General features: G+C 40.0%; 1 protein-coding gene across 2 annotated transcripts in view; it reads right to left on the reverse strand.

Moving 5' to 3' along the window:
• LOC132831027 (uncharacterized) overlaps positions 1 to 17568 on the reverse strand; it is a 44318-nt gene that overhangs the window by 21826 nt on the left and 4924 nt on the right. Inside the window, exons 2-5 of one of the 2 annotated variants that reach the window (XM_060849060.1) lie at positions 17467 to 17509; positions 15338 to 15456; positions 6792 to 6888; positions 3072 to 3187 (exon numbers count right to left, since the gene is read on the reverse strand). In XM_060849060.1, the coding sequence (XP_060705043.1) occupies positions 3072 to 3187; positions 6792 to 6888; positions 15338 to 15411 (287 nt within the window). In that variant the 5' untranslated portion in view covers positions 15412 to 15456; positions 17467 to 17509. The remainder of the gene's footprint in view (positions 1 to 3071; positions 3188 to 6791; positions 6889 to 15337; positions 15457 to 17466; positions 17510 to 17568) is intronic. The other variant, XM_060849061.1, reaches the window with a different exon arrangement.

Genomic DNA, 17568 nt, shown 5'->3' on the forward strand with positions numbered 1-17568 from the left:
ACTGACCCAATCAGTCGAGTAAAAAGTGAGGTCTGCAGATGCTGGAGATCAGAGCTGAAAATGTGTTGCTGGTTAAAGCTCAGTAGGTCAGGCAGCATCCAAGGAACAGGAAATTCGACATTTCGGGCATAAGCCCTTCATCAGGATTCCTGTTCCTTAGATGCTGCCTGACCTGCTGCGCTTTAACCAGCAACACATTTTCAGCTCTGACCCAATCAGTCAGCAGGATTATTGCCTTTCAAGTGCCACTTGATAGCACTGTCAAAAGCTCCTTCCATTACTTTGTTGATAATTGTAAGTAGATCTGATGAGGGTAGTAACTGGCCAGATCAGACTTGCCTTCTTTTGTGGACAAGACACACCTGGGCAATAGTTGGAGAGACGCCAGTGCTGAAACTATACTGGGGCAGCTTGAGTTAGGGGTGAGCTGGTTCTGGATCACAGGTTTTCAGCAAGACGAGTAGAATGTGGTCAATGCCCATAGTCTTGGCAATATACAATTGCATATTACCGTGTAGATCAAAGTAAATTAGTTGGAGACTTACATCTGTGATGTATGGGATCTCAGGAGAAGGCTGAGATGGATTATTCACTCAGTACTTCTGGCTGAAATTAGATGCAAGTGATTAATCATTGTCTTTTTCACTGAGGTGCTGGGCTCCCTCACCATGAGGGTGAGATATTTGTGAATTCCCTTCTTTCAGTCAGCTTTTCAACTCTTCATCATCATTCATGACCAATGTGGCACCATAGCAGAGATTTCTGATGTGTAGGTTGTGGGATAACTTAGCTGTATCTAGCATCTGACAGCCATTGTTTGGCATACATATGGTGGCAGGGACCCAGGTTCAATTCTAGCCTTGGACAACTGTCTTTGTGGAGTTTTCACATTCTCCTTGTGTCTGCGTGGATTTCTGTCGGGCGTTCCAGTTTCCTCCCATAGTTCAAAGATATGCAGGTGGATTGGCAATGCTAAATTGCTCATAATGTCCAGGGATGTATTGGTTAGATGGATTAGCCATGGGAAATGTAGGGTTGCTGGTAGAAGGTAGAGGAGCGAGTCTGGGTGGGATGCTCTCCAGAGAGTTGGTGTGGACCTATTGGGTCAAATGGCCTGTTTCCATACTGTGGGAATTCTATGAATACAGTCCTGGTTTAGAGCTTCATAACATTTTTAGGTACACCTAATATTGTCACAGTTGACCTGTGGCTTGATTGTAAGAGCAGAATGAGAGATACACTGGGTCATAAGGTTAGATTATGGTTGATCACGGTTCTGTTATTGCTGATGGCGAAAAGAGCCTTATCAATAATCAGCTTGGAGCCATTAGATTTGTTCTAAATCTATGTCATTTAGCATGGGGTAGTGTCATAAAGTGCATTGTACAGTATCCTCAGTGTGAAGCTGGGACTTTGTCTCTAATAGGTGGCTACTCCTACCATTGTGGTCATGAATAAATACATCTGTGACCAGTACATTGGCAAGACCAAGTGGGACTTTTCTTCTTCTTGGTTCCCTCACAATCTACTATAAGTCCAATATGGTAAATACTTCCTTCAGCACTTGACCAGTATTATCAGCCATGGTTCTGGTGAACCATCCTGTGGGATGGCATTCCTTGCCCTTGCTGCCCTCAGTAAATCTTCCATTATGGAGCAGCACTAATTCACCTGCTGTGGAAGACAAGCAGGAACTTTTATTGTCTATGTTTGACCTGATGCGATGAGAATTCATGGGATCCAGAAACAATGTTAGATTAGATTAGACTTACAGTGTGGAAACAGGCCCTTCGGCCCAACAAGTCCACACCGACCCGCCGAAGCGAAACCCACCCATACCCCTACATTACCCCTTACCTAACACTACGGGCAATTTAGCATGGCCAATTCACCTGACCCGCACATCTTTGGACTGTGGGAGGAAACCGGAGCACCCGGAGGAAACCCACGCAGACACGGGGAGAACGTGCAAACTCCACACAGTCAGTCGCCTGAGTCGGGAATTGACCCGGGTCTTCAGGCGCTGTGAGGCAGCAGTGCTAACCACTGTGCCACCGTGCCGCCCAAGACTCCCAAGACAACTTCCTTCAATTTTAAAGTACATTACCACCTCTGCTGTGTCCATCCTGACTATATGTCGAGAGTGCAGTAGTGGAAAAGCACAGCAGGTCAGGCAGCATCTGCCCAGCACCACACTCGCGATTCTGATCTGCAGTCTCGCCTTCTACTACATCCTGACTATATGCATGACAAACAATGGTAGCAGAACACAATATATAAGTGTTAAGGAGTTTCATAACCAACACATCAGACTACCATACACTTAGGAATGATGATGGCTAACTGTGGTGAGTATGATTATGTCAAGATGTTGCTCAATGAATCTGTTTGACAGCTCTCCCAATTTTGATGCAAGCTTCTCAGGTATCAGTTGGGAATACTTTACAAGGTCAACCAGACAAGTTGTGCCATTTTCATTTCTGGTGCTTAGGATGATACCAGTGATTCATTTAGTTTTATTCCTCTGGTAGAGGGTAGAGGTCTGTTTCTATATCATTTTGGCATAACTGAATGGCTTGCTAACCCATTTCAGAGAGCAATTAAGAGTTAACCACATTTTGAGAGTCTAGAGTCACGGGTAGGACTGATCATGCAAGCACAGTAGATTTCTTGCCCTATGGGACATGATTGAAACAGATAATTTTTACGTCAATCCAACAGTTTCAGTATCACCAGTACTAAGGCTAATTTTTAATTCCATACTTACCAACAAATTGGACTTAAATTCCATCAGCAGCTATTATGAGATTTGAACTCATCCTCTAGGGACCCTGGTTCTGTACCATTATCATTACATCACCTCCCCTGATTTCAAATGAAGGCCAACTACTTGTAGTGAGCAATGCATACGACAAGACTGATGGGAATTTAACTAAAGGTTATTCCCTTAAGAACTGGTATTTGTTTTCATTGAATGGTTAAAGATCACACTTTATAAATACTATAACAAATTAATTCCACTTACAAGGTCCCTACATATTAGGAGCAATATAAAGGTCAAATCTCCCTACCTCTTGAAGTCAAAGTTGCTCCATGTGGCACCACCGACACGTGGGGTCATTATTGAAGCCAGCTTTTCTAGAATGGCAATATTTCCTGCCTCAATTTTGGCAAGATCCCTTGCTGCCTGTTTAGATCCACACACAAAAAACATAGATTCATGCAGTGAAGCTGCATTATTTCAAACATCAAAGGCCAAAACAACCTCTCTTGTTCAAGGGTTTTTTTTTCAGTTTTGCAAACTCCATCACTATTTCACCTTCACCTGGCTATGATGAAGTCACACAGCTGACTGTGTTTATTATGATAAACATTATTCAAGCTATTTACCCTGGAATTTTGGAGGCTGAGGTGTGACCTTATAAAGGTTTGTAAAAATCATGAGAGGCATGGAAAGGGTGAATAGCCAAGGTATTTTCCCCAGGGTAGCAGAGTCCAAAACTAGAGAGCATTGGTTTAAGGTGAGAGGGGAAACTATTTAAAAGAACCTAAGGGGAGTGTTTTTCACATGGAGGGTGGTGCATACATGGAATGAGCTGCCAGAGGAAGTGATGGAAGCTTGTTTGATTACAATATTTAAAAGGCTTCCGAATGGGTACATGAATAGGAATGATTTAGAGAGATATGGACCAAATGCTGGTAAATGGGACGGGATTAATTTAGAATACATGATTGGCATGGACAAGTTGGACTGAAGGGTCTGTTGCCATGCTGTACATCTCTATGACTCTAAATCAGGTTATGATCTTTGCGTTAGCCAAGGAGACAGCACAGTTATCTTACAACATCTTAAAATATCTATTTGGCTAAGAAATGTAATCTTGGAATCAATTATTTTTATTTCCTAATTTACTGCAAAAACATACTTTATTCATAGAAAGAAATCTTAGGTACCGTACAGTTAATGGAGCCATTCATATCGATGCTCTCTTAACTTACAGGGAATCAATTAGGTCTTTGATGTTCACCATTCTCAATATTGACAGTCAACCTCTTGGCATTTAGCTGAGGCATCAGCAGGGCCCAATTACTGAAGGGAACCCTGTTATTCCTTGGCAGAAGGACCCTACACAGTGGTCTTTCCCCACTGTGACTTGGCGGCAGTTGCCCCAAGCTTCAGTGCATCCCTCAGCACAGAGCCCTGGGCCTTGGAATGTGCCAGACTGCAACACTCAGTCAAGGCCAACTCCTTCAACTTGAAGACTAACACGTTTCAGGCAGACCCCGTTGATGGTCCTCCAGGCAATGTCAATGTTTGTCTCAGTGTACGTCCGAAGGGAATAGACTGTACAGCACATCACTGCATGTCACAGAACTGCTCAGGATGAACCTCAACAAACACCACTGCATTCCTCACCAGACATTCTTTGCACAGGCACATTCCAGAAGGGAGTGTGGCAGTACATCCCCTCCACAGCTGCTTCGAGGGCAGCGGCGTTGGCACAGAGGGTGTGGGCCTGCAGAAAGGATCTCACAGGCAGTGCCTTTCTCGCCACCAGCCAAGCAATGACCTGGTGCTTGTTTGAAAGTTCTGGAGATGGGGCATTTTGCTAAATGGCTTTGACAGTCTGCCCAGGGAACCGTTCAACAGGATCCGCCCTCTCTTTTTCCTGCAGGATCTCAAGGATGCTACATGCTGACCACTTTCTGATGGACTTGTGGTCAAAGGTGTTTGCCTTCAGAAATTTCTCCACGAAGGACAGATGATATGGAATAGTCAAATTATTTGCAGTGTTCCACGGCAGTGAGGCCAGGTCCATCCTTCACAACACCAGGGATAGGTCAAACCTCAGTACTTAGTGACACTTGGTGTTTGGTACCAGGGATCCATGCACAGCTTGATGCAGCCACACACAAAGGTGGCCATCAGGGTGAGGATAGTGTTGGATGTTTTTTACCCCTTTGTCCAGATCTTTGTGCACGGTGTTCCTTTGGACGTGATCCATCTTCAATCTCCACATGACGTGAAAGATGGCCTGGGTGACTGCGGTGGCGCAGGTTCGGTGAATAGGCCAAAGCTGTGCCACGTACAATAACACTGAGAGTACCTCACATCTGATCACCAGGTTTTTACCCACCATGTAGAGAGACCGGTGCTCCCATCTGCTCAATTTCTGGCACACCTTAGTGACATGCTCCTTCTAAGACTTGGCGTATGTCCGAGCCCCTCCAAACCCAGCACTCACTGGTGGTCTGTCCTGACGGTGAAGGCGATAGAGGATTGGTTGGCCCAGTTTTCAACAGCATGACCTCCCTCTTGCCTTATTTACTTCAAACCCCCAAGGCCTGTTCAAACTGGTCACAGATGCACGAGGCTGTGCACTGACAGTGGATCTGAGCAGAAAGCGGCGACATCCTCCATATACAGGAAGACCTTAACCAGTAGGCGCCACTGGCAGGAATAGTCACCCCTCTCAGGCTCACATCTTTCCTGATGGAGTCAGCAATGGCTCTATACAGCACACAAACAAGGCAGGAGAGAGTGGGTAGCCCTGCCTGACTCCAGATTTGATTGGAAAGCTTTCTGATTCCCATTGATTAAAACTGTACTAACAATGTTGGTGTAGAGCAGTCAGATTCAATTGCAGATTCCGTCCCCAAAACCCATTTTGGAGAGAACCTCTCTCATTTACGATATCCTGTCAAAGGCCTTCTCTTGATCCAGGCCAGGTTCATGACCTTAAGTATTCAGAAGTTTCATACCCATTCATAGAAATAGAAATCTGTTCCCATCACATTGTTAAATAAATAAAAAGATTTTTGAATGTGATATGGATGAGAAGACACTTCTACACTTCACAATGAAACAAGACCATAATTGATCAAGGTCATGAATTCTATTTGGATGATTACTTCAAGGTTTCTCTTTGGATAACAAGGGCTATAGTTTGAAGGTCAGATCTATGACAGTTAAATAAGACATACAGAGAACTGCAGATATAATCCAGGGGTAGATAAATGTTGGTTAGTTTAGAGCATATTTTTAGAATGTAGCATGAGTTACTCTTCGGAGCATTGGTGTGGACTTGCTAAGCCGAAGGGTTTGTTTCCATACTGTTGGGATTCTATGATTCCACAAGATGGAAATGTGACGGTGAATGTGGTGATTGTAAAATAGTGCAGACAGTTTTTTAAAAATTTCAGCAAGTTGTCCATTGTATAATTTTACGACAAAAAAGGATTGGCAACTTTGCATTGAGGAGTGACAGATTTGTGCAATGTCAGCTCAGAAAAACAAACTCCAAACATTTTCCACTGAAAATGCCAATTGGATGCCAAGTCATGTGGCTACTTATTTGGCACTTCAAACATGAACAAGTTACTTTTTATGAAAATTAAGCTTTTTAAAATTGTTATGCTTCATAAATATGATTTATGTTTACTCTAAGATTTTTTTATTCACTTTTGGGATGTGGACATCATTGGCTGGTCAGCTACCCTTGAGAAGGTGGTGATGAGCTGTAGCCCTTTAATCGCTGCGTTCCACAAGAGTTATATGGAATAACCACATAGTATAATCACATATTAAAAGGGATATCTCATGTGGGGAAAAAGAGAATTATCACTTAGAAGTTTAAACTTTCCAAGCAATTCCCATGTGGGTCTGATCATTAGGACTTGCATAGAATCCACGCATGCATCATCAGTTGTAGCTCCTGTCTCTAAAAATCAAGAGACCAGACGATTTGACCCAATAGTTTTTGTTTCAGTTAAAAATGATTGCAGTTTACCTTCTGTTGTCTTGGCATTGGTTTTCTGGACATTACACTCCTTGGTTCTTGGGAAATTTTTGGCAGCTTCTCTTGTGTCATTGATATTGTACTCCATCTGTAAGAAATCGGTTTTTCAGTCAAATCCCACATTAAGGTGATTGTAATGGTCTATTGTTATTGAATATGTTTATTTCATTTTCAAACCCATAGAATACAATCCATACACATTAACAGTCTTTCTTAGAACAGCACAGAGGAAATTATACTTACATCATTGTCCAAAGTTTTGGCCAATAAATAATTGGCCAGAAATCACACCATTAGAAAATATTAATCCAACACACTGTTCATCCAGCTGTTTCATAAATTCTGATTTTGCACAGATTGCTGGGTGATTTGGGTCACTCCACAATTAACCTCACTATTACCTTTTGTAAAATTGTGATATTTTTGACAATATTAAAAATCATTTTTACCACAGCCACTTAAAACTAGTAATGCCTTAAAGAACCTTGGTTCTTCAGGTGCTCACATGACATTCACCTGGAGGTTTGTAAAGAGACCAATAAAGTCAAAGAGTGCGCCTTCATGAGATAGTGAGATTCTAAGAATGTTTTCTCTTTTTAACTGCGCTGGGGTAATCTTTGGTGCTGCCATCCATACTCATGTCAATTTAGGAAGATAAAGTTGTTGCGGTATTTAGAAATAGAAACTAAATAAGTTATTTTCAGGAAATAACATTCTAGGTAGGACACAAAATATTAATAGCTTGAGAAACGACATGTTGAATACCAACCCCACATCTTTCACTACTGGGGCTTTCTTTGTGCTATTTCAAGGGCTGCTGTAAATTAATGCATAAAAATTGTTCAGCAACTAGCCCATTATCAGCTGTTAAAAGGTAAGCTAAATGGATCTTGATTTTTTTTAACCTAAGGTCAAAAAACATTGGGAAATGTCATACAATACACTTTCATTCACTTATAATCTCTATAAATGCAACAATTTCTAAAGAAAACAAGCTCATAATCTTTTGTTTTATTATTTCATTTTTTGTTGTTTTTTCTGCTTTCCTTTCCTGGTTCATTCAGTTCTCATTCCTCCATCCCATTTTCTGTTTCACGTATGTCTTTCTGTTACATTCTTTCATTGCTCAAGGTGATAAAACCATTGGACTATGCTCACAAGGTCCAGACGCACCCTTAATGAATTGAATTGAATTTGTTGTCACTTGTACTGAGGCACACTGAAAAGCTTTGTCTTGCGAGCAATACAGGCAGATCACATAATTAAGTAGCATAGATAAGTAAATAATAGATAAACAGCAGCAAAAACAAAAACACAGGTATGGTGAATGTTAAGAGTTTGTGAGTCCATTCAGTATTCTAACACAGTAAGGTAGAAACTATTATGAAACCGGATGGTGCGGGTGTTCAGGCTTCTGTACCTTCTCGCTGACGTTAGAGGTTGTAGGAAAACATTGCTGGGGGGAATGGATCTTTGAGAATGCTGGCAACCTTTCCTTGACAACGGGCCTGGTAGATGGATTCAATAGATGAGAGGTTGGCCTTTGTGATTGTCCGGGCCGAGTTCACCACTCTCTGTAACCGTCTCCAATCTTGAATGGTACAATTATCATACCAGGTAGTGATACATCCAGGCAGAATGCTCTCGATGGCGCACCTATAAAAGGTGGCAAGCATATTCACTGTCTTGCCAAATTTCCTCAGCTGTCTGAGGAAGAAGAGACGTTGTTGGGCCTTTGTAACCAGGTGTCCACATGAAGAGTCCAAGAAAGCTTGTTGTGGATGACCACTCCCAGGAGCTTGACACTCTTCGCTCATTCCACCTCTATGCTGTTAATGTGTTGGGGGGGCGGGGGGGGGCATAAGTAGCAGCCTGCTGAAAATCAATAATGAGTTCCTTGGTTTTCCGGCATTGAGAGCTCGGTTGTTCTCAGTATACCATTTTTCCAGATCTTCAGATCAACATTTCATCAACTTGCATCATGAATATAATGTGACGTCAATAGTGAAAAAAAGTGTTCAGTTATCATGTATTATATGCGCAAATGAATTTTAAAAAGTAACTAAATCTTACAGAAAAACAAAAAAATTTTAAAATAAGCAATTAGAAATTATACTAAATATATCTAATGTGTTAACTACATGTAAATGGATTACCAATAAACAAAAATGGCAACATTTGTGAATAATTTACCAAAGTTGCTTATAGAAAAGACATAAGAAATGAACAGGAATAAGCCATTTGGCCCCTCAAGTCTGCTCCCCCAAACCAAATTATATTTACATAGCCCCTTTGACCTAGTAAAGCATAATGTGGTGCTTTTACAGGAGCATTATGAAACAAAATATGGCACATTTAGTCATCTGGTTCAGCTTCTGTGTAAGGTTGAAAAGCAGTAGGCTTTAAAAAATAATTAAAGACAGAAAGGAAAATAGAGAAGTGGAATATTGTACAATAGGTATTCTAGAACATTGGACTTGGACAATTGAAGGTGGAGTCACCATTGTTGGAAGGATTAATATTGATAATGCTCAAGAAACCAGAATTTAAAAAGTAAAAACATCTCAAAGGATCGTGGAGCTGGAGAAGATTACAAATATAGAAGGAACAGGTCCATGGAAGGACTAAAACTCTATTTTGTCTAGATCTTGATAGGCAGGGGACAATTTCACAGTTTACAAACAACACAAACTTGAAAAAATGGTGAACTGTGAGTTGGACAGTGTAGAACTTCACAAGAACACTGACAAATTGGTGGAGCGGGCAGATAAGTGGCAGATGAAGTGGGGAGTGAGAGGTGACACAGTTTGGTATAAAAAACATAGTGTGACAGCACAAAATAGAGAGCACTATTTCAAAAAGTATGTAGGAGCAGAGATATACAGATATACATGTGCGTAAGTCAGGACAGACAAATAGAGCTATTTATAAAGCATACAGTATGCTAGGCTTCATTACTAGAGGTGAGAGTGTGGTGCTGGTAAAGCACAGCAGGTCAGGCAGCATCTAATGAGCAGGCGAATCAACACTTCGGGCATAAGCCCTTCCTGATGAAGGGTTTATGCCCAAAACATCGATTCTCTTGCTCATTGGATGCTGCCTGACCGGCAGTGCTTTTCCAGCATCACACTCTCAATTCTGATCTCCAGCATCTACAGTCCTCACTTTCTCCTACTTCATTAATAGAGTCCCAGAGTACAATAACAAGTAGGCTAGGGCGAACCTACTGGAGACAAAGGATGGACCTCAGCTGGAGTATTGTATACAATTCTAGGAACAATGTTAATGCACTGGAGAACATGCAGAAGAGGTTTAGAAGAAAGGATCCAGGGATGAGGAACGTCAGTTAGGAGAATAGATTGAAGGGAACTGTTCCCAGTTGTATGATAATCAAGAACCAGAGGACACAGTTTTGCAAGGGGAGCAAATGCAAGGTGAGAGCAAACCTTTTCACATCGAGTGGTCTGGTTTTTGAATACATTGCCTAGAAATGTGGTGGAGGCAGGTTAAACTGAGGCATTCAAGAGTGCATTTTGGGTTATTTAAATAGGAAGAATGAGCAGTGTTAAGGGAAAGCCAGGAGTTTGGCATAAGTTAAAATATTCAGAGAGCTGATACAAACCCAATGAGCCAAATGATCTCTTTCTCCACCGTAATAATTCTATGCAAAATAAAAGGATGAGAATTTAAGTATAAAGTCATTTCTAGACTAGCAGCTAATATAGGTTATGAGCACTGGAGTGATAGGCAACAGGACTTGTTTTGAGTAAGAACACAATCAGCAAAGATTTGGATCATCTAATATTCATAGAGAGAAATCAAACATAAATATGCTGGAATTGTCAAGGGCTGTTAAGTTCAGAGAGAAATCCAAACAGAACTACACCAAAAGGTTTCATATTTTTAAACAAATGCAAACTTTGCTGGAAAAATTAAACCAAGCACAATAAACTAAACCGCACACTTTATAATTATTTATGCGATGAACTCAATTCAAGGTTTTTTCCAGCTCCCCCCACTCCCCCAAAGAATTAAATTATGCATTAAACTAATATTTAGTCACAACTTTAGTGATCATCTCATAAGGCATGACACAGCCCCAGTGTTTACATTTATTCTCCCCAGATTTCTAGGTATTTTCCAGTGTAAGATTTTATGGAGATCCTTCTATTAGTTTTTTTTTGACTAGGAAACCTTCCAACATTTATTTCATACCTTGCAAACGTGGATACCTCAACATCTTGATCTGGTTACCAACAGAAAGACAACTGCACTCTCAAAGTTTCAAAGCTAACTTTGCTGACTGCTTTCTGCCTCAAGGCTCTCTGAGGATTACTGTAGAATTATAGAGGCATAGAGTCATAGAGATGTACAGCATGGAAACAGACCCTTTGGTCCAACCTGTCCATGCCAACCAGATATCCCAACCCAATCTAGTCTCACCTGCCAGCACCTGGCTCATATCCTTCCAAACCTTCCCATTCATATACCCATCCAAATGCCTCTTAAATGTTGCAATTGTACCAGCCTCCACTACTTCCTCTGGCAGGTCATTCCAGACACATGCCACCCTCTGCATGAAAAAGTTGCTCCGTAGGTCTCTAATCTTTCATTTGTTTACTAATTCCAAACTGATCTTGAGTCCTGCCTACATTCCCTGAATGATAAAGTTAGTATTTTCACTACTTAAGGGCAGGCCTCACTAAAAAGCAACTCCCGCTGGCTTTCACAATCCTGTGAGATTCAATCCATACCAAACCAAAACTGTCTCCTTTCAAAGTAAATATCCAGATAACTTAAACAGACTTTCTAATTCTCATGGAGTCATAGACTCATACACCATGGAAACAGACCCTTCAGTCCAACCAGTCCTGGCTGAACATAATCCCCACCTGTCTGCTCCTGGCCCATATCCCTCCAAACCTTTCCTGTTCATGTTCTTATTAAAATATCTTTTAATCATTGTAATTGTACCCACATCCATCAATTCCTCAAAAGTATATTCCATACTTGACCCATTTCTACAAAAATATGACTTTTTTTTTGCTTTATTCACCTGTGGGACACAGGTGTTGTTGGCTGGCCAGCATTTATTGTCTATCCTTAGTTGCCCTTGAGGTGGTGGTGAGCAGTCTTCTTGAACCGCTGCAGTCCATGTGCTGTACTTGATGTGGAGCCACAATGCTCTTAGGGAGGGCTCTCAGGATTTTGATCCAGCAACAGTGAAGTAATGATGGTATATTTCCAAGCCAGAAATACACCTTGTCCTTCTAGATCAAAGTAGTTGTGGGTTTGGAAGATGCTAAGAATCTTTGATGCATAGTAGGTATGTCCTGTACATAAGAAGCAGGACAAATGCAACCTGGCTAATGACTACCCCATAAGTGTACAGTGTGCTTTTAATCATCAGTAAAGTGATGAATATTGTCATCAACAGTGCTATAAAGCAAGGGCCTGCTTAGCAATAACATGCTTACTGCCCAGTTTGGGTTCTGCCAGGACCTGACCTCATTACAACCATGTTCAAATATGGACAAAAGAGCTGAATTCCAGAGGTGAGGTGACAGAGATAGCCCTTGACATCAAAGCCACATTCTACCAAGTGTGGAGTCAAGGAGTTCTAGCAAAAGTGTACTCAATGAGAATCAGGGGATAGACTTTGTGCTGGTTGGAGTCATAGTTGACACAGAGAAAAATGGTTGTGGATGTTGGAGGTCAGTCATCTCAGTTCCTGGACATCTCTGCAGGAGCTCCTTAGGATAGTGTTCTAAGCCCAACCACTTTCAGCTGCTTCATCAATGAATTTCCCTCCTTCACACCACTAACTTCAAGCCATTAATTTGATTGATTTGATTTATTGTTGTCACATGTACCTAATTACACAGAAAAGCTTTGTTTTGCATGGAGTAATTGCAGCTCTTAATATACAAAGATCATAGAGTTATTGAACAGAGCAAGGAATACAAATTACAGCTGCAAAGAAGGTGTACAAAATGCAAAATTAACGTTAGGTTTGAAATTTGAGAGGTCCATTCAGAAGTCTAATAACAGCAGGGAAGAAGCTGTTCTTGAATCTGTTCGTATGTGTGTTTAAGCTCTTGTATCTTCTACCTAATGGAAGAGATTGAATGAGATTATAACCAAGGTGGGAGGGGTCTTTGGTGGTGTTAGCTGCCTTTGAGAGGCATTGAAAAGTATAGATGGAGTCAATGGATGGAAGGTTGGTTTGCATGATGGTCTGGGCTGTGTTTGCAACTTTCTGTAATTTCTTACAATCCTGGAAAGGTAGTTGCTATATCAAGCTGTGGCGCATCCAAATAAAATACTTTCTATGCTGAATCTATAAAAGTTAGAGAGAGTCCTTATGACATGCTTCCTGAGGTAGAAGAGGCATTCACATGTCTTCTTGAGCATTGCATCAACGTGGATGGCTCAGGACAGACTGTTGGTGATCGTCACTCCTAGAAGGTGTATAGTGGAGTTGCAGAAAACAAAGAAACCGTATCTTTGAAATACAAACTATTTCAAATCAATTACACCAGGTATCCACTTCAGTTTAATTGAGGCTTCTTGAAGAAGAACAGGTGGACGCTACTTGTGTTAACTTTTAATACGCACAGGGTAAGAAGAGAGAGATCTAAATTGATTTATGAAAACTATATTCTCTTGCTTAGCTTTTTTTAAAACTTAATACTTTTCTCAATTGACAACTTGGATGCTACTGATTACATAATGTCAGTTCACCAAAAGTTTTGACTAGCAGTAACCAGAATATAAATGGTTCCCTCATTCTCGAATGTCACTGACTGGATGAACATTCCAACCCGAGCTAACATAAAAGACAATAGTCTTTTTGACAAGACACTGCCTTCAGCCAATTCTGAACCAAGGAGACCATCCAAACAGATTACTGTTTGATTGGTACAAATGTCTCAACAGTCAGAAAAGTTTCTGATGAAGGAATATCAAAACGACGTTGTCAGCTGAGTGCATTTGCAAGACAACCCTGTCACATGACTGAAACAGTTGCTATTTTTGAATCACTTTTAACTAGAGTAGCTTTGTGCATCGTTCATCAGTCTGCTTGGAACACCAAAAGTGAAGGCAGCCCCAGGCTTTGCGATACACTTTTCTTTGATCTCAATATCCCTCAAAACCTGATTTCAAGCAAAAAAACTTGTTTAGTCTGCAAAGTTAACAAATTTCCCTGTTTATAACTGCTATACCTTTATCAGAAATGTGATCGCATCACAGCTCCTCTGAAAGAAACTGCTTTGCACAGCCAACTGCAAGAAACTCAACTAGGCAATGACTTACTTTTAATTCATATGAACTAATTCTAATATCTTTGATCTTAAATAATTTGTAAATACCTTTCCTTTCTTCTTGAATGGATGTGTGTTTAAATGTGTGTCGTGAATCATTCTGCTAAGTTCTGAATCCAGTAATAAACCCTACTTTGCTTTAAGGAATTTGCTGTGGGTCATTTAAAATTGGACTTCAGATACTTTGGGGAAATATACCACTGCCTATTTCTTGCTGCCAGTTACAGCATTCTTTAAGCCTATATAGTAGCTGCCCCTGCTGCATCAATACAGATACATCAGGATATGCTCCTGGCTTTCAGGAATTCAGGCAGCTTCAAAGGCTGCCACAAGTAAAAATAAATCTCATTCCACAGTTACAATAGCCAAAGCACCAGCTCCCGGCCAGATTGCACTAGTAAAAACAGTCAGTCATTAAGCTAGAGCAAGAAATAAGGGCATAAAATCAGAAGGAACTCACAACCTTAGAAAGGAAGTGTCATCAGGATAATGAGTAATATTGGAACAGAGGTGACCACTTATCTGGAAAAAGACAGGACAAATCCTTGGATAATATGTGAATTAATAAGACCTCTAAATGAATCATTAACCAAAGCGTGAAACTATCTGAAAGAAAGCAAACATTATTAACATAGAACAAAGCAAAATAGTGCAGATGCTGGAAATGTGAAGAGGTCTGACAGCACAGGTGAAGACAGAAACAGAGTTAATGTTTTGAGTCCAAAATGACTCCACTTTGTGACCCACTTGCAAACAATTCGGAAGAAGAGTCAATTAGGATTTAAAACATTAATGCTGGTTCTCTCTCCACAGATACTTCCAGACCTGCTGAGTTTCTCCAGCACTTTCTGCTTTTACTATCCATTACAAAGTGTAATCAAATCTATATTATTGAGTAAATCATTTGAAAATGAAAAGAGAACTAAATTTTCACAAACATTTTTAAGATACCCAGAACCAAGGGAAATAATTTAATTTAAATAATGGAGATCTGAAGGTGAGAAATGTATGTAAAAATAAATAGCTTTGTGAGGCCATTCTAGGATCCATACTGATAATCAAGCTTCGGAGAGAATTTCAAAAGCAATGGGTAATTTAAAAGTCAAGCAAGAACTTGATAAATGAAAGTAGGCAAGGAGGAGTTGGTATTTAGAAGGGTAATGTAAATAATTCAGAAAAAAAAACAGAAATAGCATAAAAACAATGACCTACTTTCCTTTCTTGTAGTCACTCCAGCTGGGTCCTCCTGAGCGGGGAGCCATTATATCAGCCAACCTCTCCAACATTATGATATTTTCATTTTCAATCTGTACACGTTGGAACTCAAGCTTCTACAAGAACAATTGAAGTTATACTACAACTTAAAATTGAAAAAACCTTCTTAAATTATATATTGACAAACTAAATTAAATTTCTATCCACTACCTTTGTATGTTATCCAACTCATTTGGGATCATGACTGAACAATTTCAGACATTCAAACAAATTCTAACTCCTTCAATGCCAAGAGCATCATGTTACATTCTTATAATTTTTTACAGCAACAATTTTGAAGTTTTCCTCTTCAATTATTTGCTCAGATCTGTGATAGAATAATGATTTGCTCAAAATCAGTTTGAGTTTCTTGTTTTCCTGGCAATCAAAGTATCAGAAATTGACAAGATAAGTTATACACTCATTACCAAAAGATTATCATTACAAATTCTATTCTGGTCCACTTCACCTCAAATTTCGGTTTGGTTTGGTCCTAATCCAGTCTTAGAGCAAGAACTTGTGGACCTAATAACAGAGTCTAACACTTTAATATCATAATAAGGGAGTGTTATACTGTCAGAGATATTCCCAATGATACATTCACTGAAATTTCATTTGACTATTTCAATGCATTCAGGCAAACATTATTAAACATTTGGCACTATTCAAAAAGAGAGCAAAAGAAAGTCTCCTCATTCTTTAGCCACTCTAATCTCTCATTCAACACTGTTGAGAACATAGTGGCATTTTATTGCATCACTATATAACCACAGTAACTGCACGTGAAAGTAATTCATGGTATTCACACAATTGCTACGGTATTGAAGGAGGCCGTTCTGTCCATTGTGTCAGAATTTGCTCTCAGCATGTGCATTTCATTCTTCTGCATTCTCCCAATAATGCTGCACATTCTTCCTTTACAGTTAATAAATGGTCCACTATTTTCAGGCAGTGCATTACAAGTCTAAATCACTCACAGAGTGAAATAGTTTCTTCTTTTGTGGCTTTTGTTGCCTTTACTAAGTTATTATTTTAAACCTATTCCCTCTCGTTCTTCATATGTACATGAATGAGAATAGTTTCTCTTTATCAATTCTATTCAGCACCCACATTATTTTGAATATCTCTATTAAATCTCCTCTCGGCTTTTTAAAGTAAGTAGCCCTAGTCTCTTCAACCTATCCTCAGAAGTTTAACATCTCTGGAACCATCCTCATGAATCTTTTCTGTCCACTCTCTAATGCTTTTACATCCTTTCTAAACCACAGTGCCCAGAACTGGAGATTATGAAGTATTGGAGTAATTTCTGAGAAATGTAATGAGGCACTGGCAAAAAGTATTTCTTTCATTCAACGTGCCAGTAAAACTTTAGCCATTATAGGGGAAAACAACTCAAGGTCATTCGTTAATTATGTTTATTGTACTAGTTCAAAGAGATGACATCCTAGTTGTTAACTGCATTTTACACCTTTTAACCGTTGGGTTTTGTGCTGAAATGTTGGTGCGTTACTACAATAGCAAACTAGTTTAATTCAGTGGCTAAAACTGTCTACTATTAGAGTTATGTGGCTATAGGTAGTCCAGGATCAATGTTGTTTTACCATTTTCTCTTAGACAATTCCACAGGACTAAGGATGAATTTCTTCCACCCCACAGTTGAGAGTCCTGAGGTGACTCAGGATGGAACTGCACACCCTGCCACGAATATGGCAGGTGGTGTTAAAATACTTAAAGATGTGAGTGGGTGTGATACTCAGGTTTTCACATATTTGTTTTGTTGTTTGTAATTAGCCTCAGCTCAAAGATTCCTGAAATGATTGAGAACTTTGCAGATGCTGACTCATCAGTTTGTCTGCCTCAATGGTAAGATATTCCCAATCAGTGGGAATGTTGCATTTTTTCAAGGAGACTATGAGGGCATCTTTGAAATGTTTCCTATCTGCCATTTTTTGCAATGCTAAAACTCAAAGTAGAAAGCTCTAGGAGACTTTCATCAGAATGCAGATGACATGACACATCCAAGGAGCTGACTTACTGTCAAGGCTTGGTGAAAACATTTTCAAAAGTTTTAGTTATTTGTATCCTACCTGTTGCCTGAGCTTGGCTTTTTCTTGATCATGTTTTGGTGGTCTTAAAAAGAAAAGATGTAAGAAATATGATAAAGAATTCAAGCACTGAATTATGACTAC

Source organism: Hemiscyllium ocellatum, chromosome 32 (assembly GCF_020745735.1).
Source record: "Hemiscyllium ocellatum isolate sHemOce1 chromosome 32, sHemOce1.pat.X.cur, whole genome shotgun sequence".
Classification (NCBI taxonomy): domain Eukaryota; kingdom Metazoa; phylum Chordata; class Chondrichthyes; order Orectolobiformes; family Hemiscylliidae; genus Hemiscyllium; species Hemiscyllium ocellatum.